General features: G+C 39.0%; 1 protein-coding gene across 1 annotated transcript in view; it reads left to right on the forward strand.

Annotated features, from left to right (window-relative positions):
- The first annotated feature begins 1,142 nt into the window (after positions 1–1,142).
- LOC149022199 (protein FAR-RED ELONGATED HYPOCOTYL 3-like) overlaps positions 1,143–19,140 on the forward strand; it is a 29,916-nt gene continuing 11,918 nt past the window's right edge. Inside the window, exons 1-2 of the mRNA XM_089150370.1 lie at positions 1,143–1,363; positions 2,140–2,702. Coding sequence (XP_089006496.1) covers position 1,363; positions 2,140–2,702 — 564 coding nt within the window. The 5' untranslated portion in view covers positions 1,143–1,362. The remainder of the gene's footprint in view (positions 1,364–2,139; positions 2,703–19,140) is intronic.

The raw sequence follows: 19,140 nt of genomic DNA on the forward strand, positions 1-19,140 counted from the left end.
ATTTGCTTGCACTTCATCATATTGTCCTTCATAGTAGTCAATACCTGTAGAATAATCTAACAAAAAGATTGCACAAAAAGGAGTGAGTTTGAATGAACTCAGCAAGGCAAGTTAACTCATAACAACATAAATAGCATGCAGTAGAACATAACAAGATGCAATGCAATATGAAACAGGTAATGTAAGTATGCATCTAAACTCTATGTATGATGGTCTTCATTGACAGACATGATTTAAATCATAGCACCATACTTCTTTGGGAATGTCTCAAATTACTCATCATCGGTTGGTAATGGGTCCGGCATCCCTCGGGACATTCCATGGCTGGGGGTTAGGTCACCGCTCTCTCATATCACCATTGGTCTAAGTATTGGCGCATGTCAAGGTTAAGCCTAGCCCAATGCAAGTCATCTACTCAGTCACATCAACTCAGTTCCAGATACGTCCATTCCTCGCCCCTAGCGATCCTTTCCGGTATCCTTCACACTAGAGTCCTCATAGTCCCTGACTACGGACTCATCAACCCTATTGGTCATCCACATATGGTAAACGGGAAGCTCTCATGTCCCCTCACGGGTTGGTTACCGGTTTTAAGCTCCCATGAGCCCAAGTCTATCCATATGCAACCCTCCCAATAAATGGCCACCACAATGTGATTCCTGTCCTCTCACGGGTTGATTACCGGTCTTGAGTGCCTATGAATCCCCATTGCTACCATGGGTTGTTCGGTCTCAATATCCTTCCGACTAGGGTTTGATATAACGGGGACATCCTAGCCAAACACTGCTAGACAGCCCTAAGTATGACAACCATTGGTTCATTTTAATGTTTTTTTTTTTTGGTAAATAACATCATTTTAATGTTGACTCCAAGAAGTTTTGGAACCAAATTTAACCTAAATGAAATAATCAAATCGTAGTTTTCTTTGAGTTGAGATTTTCTACTCTCGCAAATGGATGATTGAAATACCCTAACACCTCTCCACTACATATTTAGAAAATGATTCAATTCTCATTTAACTTGTCAGTGTTCAGAGGTGGGTCCATCTTTGTTTGGCGATGCTGGATCTTGACTCTTTTTACCATTGGAAGGAAAATCAAATAAACCATCTCCAATCATTGATGAAGAACAATCCCATGCTCTTCATCAGCTTTACAACTAGGTTACCTTGTAATCTGAACCGTTAGATATATGTGTCAACAATTGAGCCTAAAGGAAACCCATAACCATAATCTTTGATTCGTCTCTTTTATCACATATCAGTGCAAGGCGAATAAGCGAATAACCCACAAAGTTCATCGCAAACGAGGAGGAAGAGACGGTGAGAAGAAGCACGTTAGCAAAACGGAGCACCAGACTCAGAGTAAGTTACGGGATTTCGTTTCTTATTCTATTATTCTACCTTGAAAAACATGCGATCGTTTCTTTTAAAAAAAGTAAAAGAGAAGGGAAAAAGAAATTAAACGATAGAGGAAGGCAGATACCCAAAGATGAACCCTGAAATTGTGAGCTTAGAAGCTTTATTTGATTGTTAGTTGAATCTCCAGTGGATTCAAGTTTGAATTTTGAATCAAAAGACCAACTCATTGAAGTAATATAATATTTATTGGAGTAAAACCTGGGGAGTTTCATCTATGAAAGTTTTTGGTGAGACGGAACTTTTCTCCCAACTGCTGTTGTCAGTTTCGATTATCGGGGATGAGGTGTTCTCTTCTTATGATGGGGTTACATATCAAAATGATTTCGGAAGCTAAAACCGTTTTCTGTCAATTTTGGCAGATGTTGTGGATTCGTGCGTTGTGCTTAGAGTTTGATGTCTGCCAATTGTTTGACAGAGTGTCTGAGAGATCCATTACAAAAAAATAATAGAGTAAGATTTAGATAAAAGATCAAATAATCTTCTGGTTGTGGGCAAGCTTTCTGTAAATTTTTTTAGGGTTTATTAACAGCTTATGACTCCGATTTGTTGAATTAGTCAGTAACCATTTAGAGTGCCATATTGTTTGTTGTATGTGGGGGTGGTCATCAGTTGGATAACTGGTAGACAATGTAATTTTCTTGTTTGAAATTTATCATCATTGAAAATTTGAGTATTATGTGTAGTTTGAAAGGTGATAGGGTGGACTATTTCATGTGTAGTGAACTTTGGAGAGTACACTTGTGATGCTGATAGAATGATAGAAGATCCTGGCAGAGTGGTATCTGATGGGGATATGGACACCAAGAATATAGAAAATGCACTAGTACAGATGAGTGGTGAAGTTGATGGGGAATTGATTGAAATTCCTGATGGATTGAAGTTAGTTAAACATGCTGATCTGCTAGATGGAAATATTGATCCTTATATTGGTATGGAGTTTGAATCTGAAGAATCTGCCATGGTATATTATGATGCATATGCTAGGCGCATGGGGTTTATTATCCGTGTTGGAAATTGCCACCGTTCAGGTCGTGATGGATCGGTTATTAGTAGAAGGTTTCTTTGTAACAAAGAGGGTTTTCGTGTAAATAATAAGAAAAACAAGTGTCTCGAAGTAAGGAAGCCACGGGCAGTCACAAGGGAAGGTTGCAAGGCAATGATCATGGTACGGAAAGAGAAGTCAGGAAAATGGGTTGTTACAAAGCTTGAAAAAGAGCATAGTCATCCTTTGGGGATACCTACTGGTAAGGGTCGTCAAGGTACAATACAAGCTCGACCACAGGTCAGTTAATTTCTTTTTATTTATTTTGATTGATTGATATCATTGATGCTTCTGTCCTCATTAATTCTTAAGTGGTCCAGTTCTCTTTTTGAACTTTTCCTCTTACGGTGGCTTTTATGGTATTCACTTTCTATAAACTAACCATAGAAAAGCTTATTGGACTATTTACTTGGAATACTATGTAATTCGGTATGTACTTTTCAGGAAAAGTAGTAAAGAGCCATGTGCAAATGCATGTGTTTTGTATTATTCAGTGGTTTGAATGAAAAAAATGAGAAGTTTTATTTCAAAGAACAAACATATCATACTATAATATCGTATACTGTCATACTTTATATATAGTGATCTGGAATTCATGCTGTGTGGCTGCAGCAGCCAAACCAACTGCTGCAGCAGCAAGTCCTATTAAACCTCCCATTAAGGGGTACCATAGGGTAGTGTGGTGACTAAATCCAACTTGATATATGATCTATAATAAACAAAAATTTTGCGTCAAATTTAAAAGGACGAAGATCATTTGCAGATAACCTAGATGAGCATCCCCATTCACTAACCATGCGGTGATTTGCCTATGGTGAGTTTGTGAACTCCAGTAGAAGCATTGTTTGCTAAATAAAAATAACCGCAAGCGCACGGTATGTGTAGCTAACGGGTCGATCTCAAAGAGATATGCCACTTAGAATTTAACCTCTTAATGATAATGCGAGAGTGCAGTGATTCAAATTTGTTAACTAATTACTTAAATTAAATGAGCGGATTAGCCTAATCCATACATCTAATGCGATCGAATTGAGACTAAACATAACACAAACATAACCAACGCATAGATAAAAGGCAGGAAAAAAATGCGAACAGTAAATAAATAAAAATAAAAGGGAAGTGATCCGAGTGTCAGCTCTGGATCGAGGGAAGGGGAGTATAATTAGGATGACTTTGATCATGGACCCTTTGTTCTAGCTTACAGTCTACTAATCGGGGGACTTGGATGTTAAAGAGAAAAAAAAAAGTGCAGAAAGTAAATAACAAAGCAATAAAAGGAAAAGGGAAACCTTAACCAAAGAGAGGCATGATTGTAGGCATCTTTGATCAAGAGATCCAGGGGGAAGGGAGACTAATAAATAAATGCGAGAAAAATAAATTGCAGAAAGTAAATAACAAAGAAATAAAAGGAAAAGGGAAACCTTAACCAAAGAGAGGCACGACTGTAGGCATCTCTAATCAAGGACCCAGGGGGAAGGAAGAACAATAAATAAATGCTGAAACATAAATCCTAAGTTAAGAATATGAAGGGGTAGATAGAAGCGAGAATGGAGGGGGGGGGAGAGAAGATTATTGAAGAAGGTTACTTGCATTTTTGATTCTTGAATAATAAAAAAAACTTGAACAAATGATTCGAATCTCTACCAACCCTAACAACTAGATTTGCAATTGCTAGACCCAGAGAAAAACGAATCCTTAAACTTGAAACTTGAAATTGAAGTTGCATTACATAGAAAAATTAAACCTAAACATTCAATTTAGAAATTAGAATTTCACAGAAACAATCAAAGAAAACTAGAGAAAGCCTAAATAAAGTAAATAGAAAAGAAAGTGTGCTCCTCCTAAGCTCTAAAAAACCTTCTTCCTTGCTGGAGTATGCTCTCCTTTTACAGAGTTTACATGGGATATTATTCTTGACAGAGTTTGAATCAAACTCAGAGTTCCTATTTGACTTAACCAAGGAGGGTTTTGCATACTAATCGAATTGACTTAGAGAGATCAAATGCACAATTCCACCGTTGGATTTGAGGATCAAGAAGTCGTGAAGCTCTCCTCCAAAAATCAGCTCGATTGGACACCGGATGACCATTAGATGAAGGGTTTGATCGAAATTGGACAGAGACACTCAAAAACGGGAATTTTCCCTCTTCCTTCTCTGAATAGGATTATTTTTCCTCTTTTTCCTTCTTTGATCAAGTCTCAAATAGGAAACAAAATATTGAAGCATGCAAGGACTCTTTCTCTCTGTGTTCTTCTTTATTTCTAAAATATTTTAGAGTTGGCCCATAATCACATCTCTAGCTCATCATGCTCCTAATCAAGCCCATTTTCACACTTGAGAATTTGAACGGACCTCTTGACGTGTAAAATTGCATGTTTCATACCCAAAACTCCAAATGTTTGCTTAAATTTTGAAAAGTCCTAAAATCTGCAAAAACAACATAAAACCCAAGGTAGCTCCACTCTAAATGTGTAAAATGCATGCTTTATGCCCTAAGATTTCACACATAAATGTACTTATCAAGCATCCCAATCCTTACCACCTAAAACATTCGTTTCAAGTTTATACACCACGATTTAATAACATCTTTAAATTGAGAAAATTGTAACATTTTAGTGGGGAGACAATTATGGTAATCGTTAGAGGAGGTGCCGAAACGGGGATGAACAGGGAAAAGGTGAGTTGGTAAGGGCGATGGTGGGGGCATAGGTGGTCAAAAGAATGAGGGTAAAATAATAAACAAAAATAGTATGATAGTATGATAGTTATCCTAAAATTCTCTGCTGACTTTTCTTTTGTATGATATGATAGTTTTCTTTAATGCTGTAATATGATGACTAATGTAGTACTATATTTGATTGATCAAAACAGTAGCCAAATAGGACCTTTCACAGGGATCAAGTTCAGATTTGGATAAAACAGATTTAGATGTGAAAGAGGGCTGAAACTAGAGTGGTATTATAAGTATAATAGAGTAACAAAATACGAGCTGAATAGATCTTCAAAATAGGGGCAGAACTATGATGAAGAAATTGAAAGGACAATATGAGGGAATTGAGAATAACAATGTAACACCCGGGCTTCACACCACATGGTGGATCGAATAATGTAGTACTGTATTTGATTGATCAAAACAATAGCCAAATAGGACCTTTCACAGGGAATCAAGTTCATATTTGATAAACTTAAGATGAAACAGAATTTAGATGTGAAAGAGGGCTGAAACTAGAGTGGTATTATAAGGATAATAGAGTAACAAAATACGGGCTGAATAGATCTTCAAAACATGGGCAAAACTATGATGAAGAAATTGAAAGGACAATACGAGGGAATTGAGAATAGCAATGTAACACCCGGGCTTCACACCGCAATGTGGATCGATTGGATCAAACACCAATTACCTTGATCAAACATAAGGAATCTCCATAGAGAAGAAATGTTATAAAGCAATTTGATTTCAATTGATGAGTTGTGTCTTCACCTCTTACATAAGTCTCTTTATATAGCATTCTAAAGAGACATAAATATTAATGGTAAAATCCAACCATTAGCTAGCATCACCTACCTATTAATAACTCAATTACTACCTAACTCTTGACAACGGAAAACTCCTTTGACAATGAGTTCTTTTATTTTCAAACCACAATTCCTTTTATTTACTTTTCAAAAACGAGACTTGGTCTTAGGTCAGATTATGAAGTTCAACATATGTGGGCTAACTTTAACCCACTAAAACAGTCCTAGCCCATGAAAGCCATTGGCTGATTTAGGTGATAGGTTTAGGCCTTTGATGGGCTAACCCAATGGGTTTTTTCTTTCTTAAATATGTCTTTAGTTTTGCATCAACTCTCCCTGGCTTGAAAACATTTGTCTCTGACGAATGAATGAGTGACATGTAACATTCATACAAATCGGGATCGAGTTTTTTTAAATCATCAGCATGAATCCAAGAACTATCATGTCGTGGACGATTCTTCCATTTGACGAGGTAAGCATGGTATCCAGTGCCACGACAAGTGGTTTTGTAAAAGTCATCCAAAACCTCTTTAATGATGTAGTGATTGGTGGCTTGAGTTGGGGCAGCCTCAACATTTGTTAAGTGTCTCCATCATCAGAGTGGTGTCCTACATAAAGATGTAAGTCAGCCACGTTGAAGATATTGCTTATGTTCATTTCTTCTGGTAGCTCGAGTACATAAGCATTTGGTACAATACGTTTCAGCACCTTGTATGAACCCATCTTCTTTGGATGGAGTTTGTTGTTGACTCCATGTTGGAACCTTTCTGGGTTGACACAAACCATCACCATGTCTCCCGGTTGAAACTCCATATATCGTCGATGACGGATTTGCTATAGCCTTGTAGACATCATTGCTAAAAGCTATTCTTTGGCAAACATTAGCATGTACCTCTGTGATATGGCACAAAAACTTGTCAGCCTCAGTACTCAAGCGTGCTTGTGGTGGTAGTGGAATGAGGTCTATAGGCCGTTGATGTTGAACTCCAAGTAGAATCTCAAAAGGAGTACGACCTGTTGTATGTTTAACTGAGCTGTTGTAAGCAAACTTAACTATGTTGAGTATGGACGGCCATGTCTTCTCATAGTCACGAACCAAACACCTTAGTAAGTTTCCCAAGCTTTGATTCACCACCTCTATCTGACTGTCAGTTTGTGGATGGAATGCGGTTGAAAATTGTAACTTTGTGTTAGTTGTCAGCCACAATGTCTTCCAAAAGTAGCTCATGAACTTGACGTCACGATTTGAGACAATGCTACGTGGTAGCCCATGTAGTCGTACAACCTCCTTAAAGAATATCTTTGCAATGTGAGATGCATCAAAGGTCTTGCGACATGGTATAAACTGAGCCATCTTTGAGAATCGGTTAAACCACAACCATGATGGAGTCGTATTGCTCTTTTGTTGAGGGTAGCCCAAGTACGAAAGCCATACTAATATCAATCCAAAGTGCATGAGGAACTGGTAATGTTGAGTACAGACCTATATTTTGCTTGGTTCCCTTGGCTAGCTGACAGACTCTGCATCTCTTGATTACATAATCAACATCCTTTGCAATATGAGGCCAATAATACCGATCGGTAACTTGTATGATAGTCTTATCCCTGTCGAAATGACCTCCCAAACCTCCGCCATGCAACTCCCGTACGATGTGATGTCGTAGGGAGGAATTTGGAATGCATAACCGAGTTCCCAAAAACAAATACTCATCGTGAAGTGAGTATTTATGATGCTGCCTGCTTTGCTGTAACTCCTTGTATGGCATGTTGAAATCTTCATCAGATGCGTACCCATCACGTATATGATCAATGCTAATTGCATGTGTTGAGAATGTGCTAATAGTAAGTACTTTTCGGCTCAATGCATCAGCCACTGTATTCTCCTTTCCTGCTTTGTACTTCATTGATAACACAAACTCTTGTAGGTAAACAACCCATTTAGTGTGCCTGTTGCTAATTGACTTCTGTGAATGTAAATACTTGAGGGCCTCATAATCGATATAGAGAATGAACTCTTTGCCAATGAGATAATGTCTCCAATGGCGTAACACCTGGACAACAACATAGAGCTCTAGATCATATGTCGAATAGTGTCACTTGGCATCATTGAGTTTCTCGCTACAAAAAGCGATAGGGTGCCCTCCTTGCATCAATACACCTCCTAAACCAATATGTGAGGCATCAGTTGCTACCTTAAATATACGGTCAAAATCTGGCAAGCGAAGTATTGAAGCCTCTGTCATCTTTTGCTTGATAAGACAAAAGGCTTTGGTTGCCGCTGCTGTCCATTTAAACTCACCTTTGCCTTGCTTTAAACACTCGGTAATAGGTGCCATGACTGCACTAAAGTTCCGAATGAATCTCCTGTAAAATGATGCAAGTCTATGATTGTCTTTGGTGTAGCCCAATTTGTTATACTTTTTATCTTCTTTAGATCAGCTTCAACCCCCTATGATGAGATAATAAAACCAATGAACACAACCTTTGGCAGCATAAAGGAGCATTTCTTGAGATTGATGTATAGCTTCTCATGGCGAAGCACTCTTAAGACTTGCTGTGGATGATCGATGTGATTGTCTAGATGCTTGTTGTAGATCAATATATCATCAAAGTTTATGACAAAAAATTGACCAATAAAAGGATGGAGTACCTGTGTCATTACCCTCATGAATGTACTAGGTGCATTTGTTAGATCAAAAGACATGACTTTCTATTCGAATAGTCCATCCTTGGTTTTGAAGGCAGTCTTCCACTCATCTCTAGGCCGAATACGAATCTGATGATAGCCACTTCTAAGATCCAATTTAGAAAAGATCTCAACCTTGGATATCATGTCTAACATGTTATCAAGACGTAGTATAGGAAACCTATACTTGACTGTAATCTTGTTGATTGCTTTACTGTCCACACACATGCGCCATGAGCCATCCTTCTTTGGAGTCAGTAATGCTGGTACAACACATGGACTTAAGCTCTCCTGAATGAATCCTTTATGTAGCAACTCATTCACCTGTCTTTTGAGTTCATTGTGCTCTGTTGGGCTAAGGTGATAAGCCTGTAGGTTTGGTAACACCAAACCTGGTACCAAATCAATGGCATGTTGAATGTCGCACATAGGAGGTATCTCATTAGGCAACTCATCAGGAACCACATTAAAAAAAATAAAAAAGTAACTCTTTGATGGGTGGAGGGAATGTTACCTCAGGTGGAGGCATGACTTCCCTCGTAACAAGAGCCAATACCAACCTTGTATCATGGCTAGTGTGAATGAACTCCGTGTGAGGAACAACCAACAACTTCTTTTGCAGTATGGACAACAACTTTTGTGCTTCATTGGTCCCCTTTTGGTTGGTCCTCAAGGACCTCCATTGATGCATTTCAGTTGGGACATTGACTGGGTGGATGACAATGTGAAGTCCTTTGAACTTGAATACACATTGGTTTTTCTTCCCCCCGACCATAACACCATTATCATACATCCATGGTTGACCAAACAGATCATCAGTAAGATGTATAGGGATTACATTACACCATACCTCTTCCTCATATTGATGGAGCTTCAGTGGTATGAAACACTGGTTGATTTACCTACGAGTATTCCCATTCAGCAAGGTTACCCGATATGGTTGAGGGTGCTTCTCCACCTTCAAGTTTGATTTCTTCGTAAAGGTGTCTGAAGTAACGTTGACGCAGCTCCCACTATCAACTATCACCAATGGGATTATCTCCAGGCTTCATACGGCTGTACAATTGCGCCGCCAGTCCTCTCCTTTGGTTTCAGCCACCAAGATGTGGCTTACTATATGAATGCTATATGCATCACCTCTATTAGCATCATCCTCATCATATGTAGCTTCGTCATAGTTGCCATCATCGAGCGGGTATGGGAATAGATCAGGATCTTCTTCCTCTGTTGACAATCTTAGCAACAACATTAATCTTTTGACGGTGTGGGCAATGTTTAGTATAATGTCCAACCTCTTGACAGTGAAAACATTGTGCTTGGCTGCCACTAGTCATAGAAGCCTTGCCGGGTTGAGTAGGGGTTGTTTTTGTAGGTTTTGGTGCTGGAAAACTGCGCCTAGCCTCCCCGGCTTGGTATCCAAACCTTTTGTTGTTGGATGCCAATAATTCTTCCGCACGTAGGGCCTTTTCAAAACAATTCCGCATGTTTTCTACATCCAAAATTCCAATGGCCCTATTGATTTGAGGTCGTAAACCCAATCTGAAACGTGACAAGATTTGGATCGCCCTCTCTCGAATTCCTGTACGAGAAGAAAGAGAGTCAAATTGTTCCATATATATTCTGTAACTGACAAGTTCCCTTGACGAAGAGAATTTAAGCTGTCTTGTAGTCGCAATCGAAAAGTAGATGACTAGTACTTTTCTTGTAGTTCTTCCTTCATTTCCTCCCATGTAGTAAGAGCTCTACCACGATCTTCCAATTTATATTCGTGAGTTCTCCACCATTCACATGCAGCTCCAACTAGCTTGTTACGTGCTAACCTCATCTTTTGTACCTCCTATAGTTCATACCAATCAAAATAGTCATCCAACACTGCCAACCAATCAAAAAAGACTTGAGGATCATGATTACCCGAGTATTCTTTGAGTTCAAGCTTAACCCTGTAAGAGTCACCAACATGCCTATTGAATGTAGGTTGTTCTCTAGCGAAATAACTTCGTAGGTGCTCCTCAAAAGTTGGTTGCACAACTAGAATCCTTTGGGGTCCTTTCCCCATATTTCTCCGAGTAGGAAAATTGGCTACAAAATGAGCTGGATGGGATTCTTCACCAAGTGGAGGGTGAGGAGCATGAGTAGAGGCAGCAACCTTGGCCTCCATTTCTGAGAACTTCTCGTCCATTTGCTTCTGGTTCGCAGTGATTTGGTTGCTCAGTTGTTGAACCATCTCCATCATTGCCGCCATAGGATTAGTTGGACTGGATGGTCCAGAATTTTCACTCCCTGTCATGGCTCTGATACCAAATAATGTAGTACTGTATTTGATTGATCAAAACAGTAGCCAAATAGATCTTTCACAAGGAATCAAGTTCAGATTTGATATATTTAAGATGAAACAGAATTTAAATGTGAAAGAGGGCTGAAACTAGAGTGGTATTATAAGGATAATAGAGTAACAAAATACGGGCTGAATAGATATTCAAAACAGGGGCAGAACTATGATGAAGAAATTGAAAGGACAATATGAGGGAATTGAGAATACCAATATAACACTTGGGCTTCACACCGCAAGGTGGATCAATTGGATTGAACACCAACTTACCTTGATCAAACACAAGGATTCTCCATAGAGAAGGAATGCTACAAAGCAACTTGATTTCAATTGATGAGTTGTGTCTTCACCTCTTACATAAGTCTCTTTATATAGCATTCTAAAGAGACGTAAGTATTAATGGTAACATCCCACCACTAGCTAACACCACCTACCTATTAATAACTCTATTATTACCTAACTCTTGACAAAGGAAAACCCCTTTGACAATGAGTTCTTTTATTTTCAAACCACAACCCCTTTTATTGACTTTTTAAAAACTGGACTTGGGCTTTAGGTTTAGACTATGAAGTTCAGCATATGTGGACAACTTTAACCCACTAAAACAGTCCTAGCCCATGGCCTTTGATGGGCCTAACCCAATGGGTTTTTTCTTTCTTAAAAATGTCTTTAATTCTGCATCAATAACTTTCTTAGATATTTCCTAGACACGTTTGAGGCACTCAATACTGAAAGTGGATCTCTGTCTCTCTCTCTCTCTCTGTCTCTCTCTCTCTCTCTCTCTCTCTCTCTCTCTCTCTCTCTCTCTCATTTCCTTGTTATAGACTTATAGTTGATGGCTCTTAGAATTGTTTGGGCACTTTGACCATTCAATCCCCGGCTAGATTACTGTTGTGGTAAACAAGCTGAGACAGCTTGGCTTCCACTTGTCCTGCTTATCTGGATTATCAAATCGATAACAATATATGGTTGACTCATATGATACATCATATGTACTATTTCATCAACAATATTGAGTTTCTTTTTGCCAGATATTGTAGTCCTTTGCTTGAATTATCGAGTCCATGCTGATTGGGATGTTTATTATCTCGGAACAATTTGGATTCCCATACCATTTATTAAATCATTGTAATTTTAAATGCACATACTTGAAAGAGGGCTGTCTTCATGCACCTTCTCAGAAAATTGCACCTTATATGTACATCCTCCAATAAAAATGCGTCTCAGTTAAAAATCAGAAATGACTTAACTACCCCTATTAGGGTTGATATGACCATTTTACCTCAGAATTGTTGTGTTAAATTATGAACATTTATTTATGACATTAAATCTTAAACATGTCTATATCCAAAAACAAGGAAAAAAATGGCTGACCGCATGTCCCTGATCATCTCTTCTGGTCCCGATACAAAGTGGTGATACTGACTATTGATCGACTAAAGTAAGAATCTCTATCTGTGTCCCAACCCATAAGGCTATTTCTTTGGCCAGACTCGATGACTATCCCGGTTGGGCATTTTTTAGTGAGGAGAGTGAGACAAGCTACCTTTAGCTCATTACCTGATTTTGTATCGAACTTAAGATCAGACTGAACGGTGGTCACGCTTGGAGGTCTACCGTGACCCTCCGCCCACAAGAAGCGGATAACGTAATCTCGTTCCATTGTTGGTGGTCCCATTCTAGCAACCATACATGTTCACTCACAAAGCTTCCTGTCCCTCCCCACTCTTCCCTCATTCTAATCAATGTCCTCAGCTTCCCCTCCCAAACCCCAGCCGAAGTTGCAGATTCAGTGGGTAGGTGGATATGGGGTTCAATTGGAATGCAAGCTTCAATTCGATAGCTAAACCTCCAATCGTTCCAAGTTTGATGGGTTTCAAGAAATAAATCCCACTTCTTAGTTCTCGCTATCCTCTTCAAACAGAAATATATGTACCTCTTATTTCATCCCTGAAAAATCCATTGAGGCTTCACATTCATGCCACATTGAATGCTGATGCTCTCGAAGTTGTTTGGTTTTGTAAACGTTGGCTTCAAAAGAGCGAGAATGTTGCGCACATCAGAGAAAATGTTTGAAATCATATAAGTTGTCCTACCTCTACTGAGGTCATACCAATTGTGAAAAACTCAAGTAGCCTGAACTTGCATCCTGATGATGGAAGTATCTGTTAAAGATCAATTAGATATCTAAACCCAATTTAGGATAACATTGGTGGTCTTGGGCGAGTTTGGATCAAAAGGTCGGCAAACTCATCTGATATTTTCTTTAGGGTCCCCATCTGCTCTCCATTTTTGGTTAATGGTGTTTGGTGTTGTTTGAATTGGAGGATTACTTATGCTGCTTGGTAAGTTATTTCACATTTTGCATTTCCAAGACTTCCACCTCTTGTTGCTTCCTTTTCTTAATAGAACCTAAAAGAACCTGCTGCGTTCAAGCAATGGCTTTGTGATTTTCTGCGCTTGAAGTCTTATTCCCCTGCAAATTTCTTTCTTCTGAGTCCACGTAACTAACTTTGCTTACAGGTTCTTCCATCTTGTCGTTAAGGATAATTAATCCAAATTGGCAGAGTTAGAAATCTGATTCTCAGTTCTTAAAACCGTGCATCAGATAATTATTGCAAGGGGTTACTTGCAGAGAATGAAAGCAGGGGCTGGTAGTGGATAGGGGTACAATGGGTCAGAGTTGCACATAGATGGGGTGCAGGGGAAGGGAGAAGAGTTGTGGAGAAGGTTGGATTCTAAAAGGGGTGGAACAAGAAGAAAAGAAGATTGAAGAGGAAGGGTCCGGGGGAAGAAGTGACTTTGTTTGGTGGGTTTCTCTTTTACTAAAATTTTGGGTTCTCTACATACAGTTGCCATGGATGATCAGTGCATAAGTGATTGTGATGTATGGGAAACCCTAGGGGCTAGGGGTCCTACAAGGCAGGTTATGCGTGCTGTAGGTGGATGCATGTGTAAATGGGAAAATATCAAACATAGAGGATAGCAGCCGCAAATAAGTGATCAACATACGACTCTGAAAGAAATAAATGGAGTATCATTTAATATCAGCCTAAACTAATATGCAAGATTAAACAATACTCAATGGGGAAACATGTGGTTGGGGATCCTGCAATATAGCACCTACTTGAATGCCAGCTTGTCAAGACTTCCTAAACTTGCTGTCATATTCAGGAATCTGTAACTAACAATAAAATTTAGCAAACAACATTTTGAAAGGATCCTAGGATTTAATGGAAATAAATCTACCGCAGGAAGAGAGGTGAACAAGCTGGCTCAAGGTAGAAAAATTAAATATTCTGAATGGCAGGTGCAAGTTACCTTATCAAGCAGTTGCAGGAGTTGATAAACAAAATAGGAAAAAAATTAAAAAATAAATAAAGTACCTGCTAATGGCCAGGAGGGGCTGCAAACAGAGGTCAGTGAACTAAGAAAATAAATAACAGAGAAATTAAGAGATAGGGGGAAGGGATTTCCACTGTGAGAAAATTAAAAAGGAAACCAAGAAAGAAAATAGCAGGATGGGACTACTGCACAGAAAAGAAAAGAAAAAGGGGGAAAAGAAGGGAGGCATTAATTAACAGAGAAAATTAAGAGATGGGGGGGGGGGATTTTCCACTGTGAGGAGTTAAAAAGAAAGAAAGATGGCAGCAAGGGACTGCCGTACAAAGAAAAAAAGGGAGGCTGTAACTAAATGCCGAAGAGAAAAAAAGGGGATGGGGGGGGGGGAACCACTGCCAAACATAAAATGAAGAAGAAAAAAAATGGAAAAGAAAAGAGAGAGGCAGCAGGAATTGCCTGACAGAGAAAAGAAGGGGATAGGGGTCTGTTTGTGCAGAGAAGAGAGAAACGAGGAAAGAGGGAGGTTACCAGAAGAGAGCAGAAGGGGGCTTACTGAGAATAAGAGGGAGAGGAGTGATGTCGGGAGAGGGAGAAGGTTTCTTGTGCATAAAAGTTTCCAAATTTCATTCGATAATCTGATTTCCATCGTGGTTACATTATTCTTATAAGAAAAATTTGAAGTTTAAAGTTCAAAATTCAAAACCCAAGATAATCTTCATAATAATGTCCCGACACTAAGGCCAAAATTGCAAATCCACAGCGGTACACTTGAATGAAATATCTCATGGGCTGATTATAACCCATGGGTCAACCCAAAGCCCACTTACATTAAATGGCCCAAATAAGAACCCAAATGAACCAAATAAAACCCAATAACCCACATAAACCCAACAAAGAAACAAATTAATCCAAATAAAATACGTGTAACTATTAAAAAGCAACCAAGCTTCACCGACAGACTTTGTCAATTAGATAGCTTCTAAACTTGTTGTCCTTCCATTTAAGTGCTGTAGTGGGCTGATCTCTACATCGTCGCCATTGATAATCTTGAAACAGTCGCTCCAAAGGAATGATGTTCTCATCAACTCTCTCCAATTTGGAAGTATTCACTTTCGCTGAATAAAGACTTTGGTAGTACTCAAGCTTGTATAAGTCAAGTTGCTGTAGCTCCTCAACTGTGATCCAAGTCCTGCCAATCTCGAGTCGATCACGCCATTTAACTAGAACTCTCTGGAACCACCCTTTCATGTAGTTATAACTCTCTCATCAAGGATTTGTTCAATTGCTTCAGCTCTCTTGTGAAACTTTGGCATATGTGGTGGTGATGTGGTCGGGAGGTAGGGGGTTTGGGCAAATGGGGTCATCAAGAATTTAAGGAAGGGTATAAGGTCATCTAGATAAAAGGAGGTTGCAGTAGGGGTGCCATGGTAGGGAAGAAGATCCTCTAGATTGAAAATATTAGTAAATCCCATGTTAGCTAGTAGATTAAGAGCATAGGCATTAATGCCTATTCGTTTTAAAACCTTGAATGGACTTGCATGATGAGCATGTACTTTGTTCCTTTTCACTACAATGAAATGCTGCAATCTGATCCTAACCACACATGTATCCTTTTTGAAATTCTTGCATGGTCTATTCTCTTCAAGCCTTTCAGGTTGCTCTTGAACTTGAGTCATCAATCCTCTAAGTTCATCAATGACTGTGAGAATCCCAAAATGGAGATATGGTGATGGTTAGGATCAGATCGCCAAGGTTTAAAGTATCCCATGATACCATACGATACTAGCCGATAAGTATCCATATTTGACCCAAGCGATATGATACATCTCAATACGTCTCTCTATTGAACTATGCTAAAATACATTAGCCAGAGCGATACAATACTCGATATGGGATGATACGTCTCTTAAAATCACCTAACCGATACTATACTTGATACTAATACTTTAAACCTTGCAGATCGCAATGTTCAACTAAAGGGAAAGCAAGCAATGACATGATCGTATTGTAGGTCCCTTTGAGGTTCTAAAAAGAATAGGTGCCAATGCTTGTGATCTTGATTTGCTAGTTGACATGTTACTACTGTTTTCAATATAAAGGATCTTGTTCCATACCATAGCACCTTTATTGTTGCCTCCTATATCTAGATGACCTTGAGGTCCTTCCCTTCATTCTTGATGACCCTGGTGTTCAAACCTCTCCCATCCTACGACATCATTACCACCTAGGCCAAAGTTTCACAACAGAGCTGAAGCAATTGAGGACATCCTTGATGAGAGGCTTATAGCTACACGAGAGGGTAGTTCCAGGGAGTTTGCCTCAAGATTGACAGCACTTGGGTCACTATTGAGGAAATACAGTAGCTTGACCCATATATGTTTGAGAACTACTAGAGCATTTGTTTGCTGGAAGTCAACTCTTTCAAGTTTGCAAGAGTTAATGAGGACATTATTCCTATGGAACAACAGTTCTGAGTTTATCAACGGCAACGGCGTAGAAGTCAACTCACTGCAGCACCTTTATGGATGGACGATGAGCGTAGACGCTATTTGGTTGGTAGGATCCATTAGTTCAACGAGTAGTTTAATTGTCTTTCATTGGTTATGCATCTTCTATTTTGATTATTTTGTCATTTGTTGGGTTTTATTTGGTTCACTAGGTTCTTATTTGGGTTAGTTAATGTGAAATGGGCTTTGGTTCAATCCATGGGTTATAATCAGCCCACAGGTTATTTCACTTAAGTGTACTTTTCTGGTTCAGTTTTGACCCTAGTGTTAGAATATTAGTATTTAGGGTGTTTCTTGTCTTTTTGAATTTTGAATAAGAAGAATGTGACCACAATGAATCAGATTGGAACAAAATTAGAAAAAAAATATAAAGACTCTTTGCACAAGGAACTCTCTCGGAAATCTTTCCTTTCCGTAAAGGAGAATGCTTCAAATCTTCTGCAGATTGCTTTCTATTAGTAGACCAGGCTTCCTTCTGTCAGAGCTAAGCCCACTTCATTCTGTCATGATGTCCTCGCTTGCTCAATGAATTGACTATAAAAGAGATTTGGGGTGTTTCTTGTATTTTTGAATTTTGAATAAGAAGAATGTGACCACGATGAATCAGATTGGAACAAAATTAGAAAAAATATACAGACTCTTTGCACAAGGAACTCTCTCGGAAATCTTTCCTTTCCTTCCCTCTGTCTCTTCTCTGTGTGAAACAGATCCCCTATCCCCTTCCATTCTTCTCCAGCAGTTCCTGCTGCCTTTCTCTTGTCTTTTCTTTTCTATTTGGGCAGCCCCTGCTACTGTTCTCTTTCTCTCTCTCTCTCTCTCTCTCTCTCTCTCTCTTCTTCTTCTCACAGCAGAAAATCCCTTCCATATATGTTAATATTCTCTGTTATTTATTTTGCTAATTCACCAACCATTGTTTGCAGCCACTTCAATCAGCAAGTAATGTTGATTTATCGAACTTTCTTAAATTACTCCTGATCAGTTTGTCTACTCTAATGCTTAAATTGCTGTCTATTATTTCTAAACCTTTCCCATTAATTTAGTTGTCCTCCTGTCACTGTGGTAGGAATTCCTATTATTAAAATTCTTATATATGTTTCAGTGTATTTGCTGACTTCCAATGTTAGTTACAGATTCCTCACTAGAAAAGCGACTGACTTCCAATGTTAGTTACAGATTCCTCACTAGAAAAGCAAGATTCTTTAGGAATTGTCGATAAGGTTGCACTCAACTAGCTGTTATATTGCCATGATCCCCACCCCCATATTTCCCTCTCTTGAATCATTCCCCCCGTTCCCCCCCCAAAAAAAAGAACCCCTTCTCGGGAGTCTGGAATCATCTCCATGTGCTCTGTTCTGCTCTCTTGAATTATTTCTCCTCCCTCCTTTTTTCTTCACTCTTCTCCCTTGTTCGGGGTCTGGTAATTATATTTTATTCACCACCTTCCAAAACCCCACCCCTCCACCCACCCCCCCAAAGAAAAAGAGAAGCAACAATAATGTAGTCATATACTCATACTTGAACTCTTATGGTTGAAGAGGCTGGTTCAAGTGTTGGGCTTTGATATTGAATCATCTTTGAGACCTTATTGTGACAACAAAGCTGCCATCAGTATAGCCTATAACCCTGCAAAGAATAAAGCATATTGTGGTGGATAGGGACTTCATCAAAGAGAAGATCGATATCAGCTCAATATGCATTGCCTTTGCAAGGACTGGTGGTTAGTTATCTGGCAGCTTCCCCAAGGGTCTAATTCCTCATCAGTTACAATATTCTTCTGTGCAAGATTGGAATGTATGGCAGCTGTTCTCCAGCTTGAAGGGGAGTGATGTTAGAACTCATAAGGTATTTGAGGCACTGTAACATGTTCCTTCTTATTTGGTTTTTACCTCCTTAGTTATCTTCTATTGGTATATGGGTGCAAGGATGTAATTTCTCTTTCTTGTTTTAATGGTATCTATATATTGATGTGTTTTGTAGAGACAGATAACGACATTCCACCACATTCTTCTCTTTCTCCACTATCCTCCACTCTGCATTACATCCATTCAACACTTTCTAATACCTTAAAATGTTTCATATACCTAGGGCTTGCATTTTTTTCTCCAAACCCCATGACTATTTTCTTCAGTGCCACTTTAAGAAAACTTTATTGCCTACATTAAACTCCAAAACCTTTTTCTAATGTTTGCATAACTTTCCTCGTAATGCTTGAGTTGTGTACATTCTTTTGTGTCAATTTTTACTTTTGACAATTTTTTTGAATAGTTTGTGGACCCAAAGTCTTTCTATGCTGGACA

The sequence above is a fragment of the Hakea prostrata genome, chromosome 3 (genome assembly GCF_041222555.1).
Source record: "Hakea prostrata isolate BN-2017 chromosome 3, UWA_Hpros_2, whole genome shotgun sequence".
Classification (NCBI taxonomy): Eukaryota; Viridiplantae; Streptophyta; class Magnoliopsida; order Proteales; family Proteaceae; genus Hakea; species Hakea prostrata.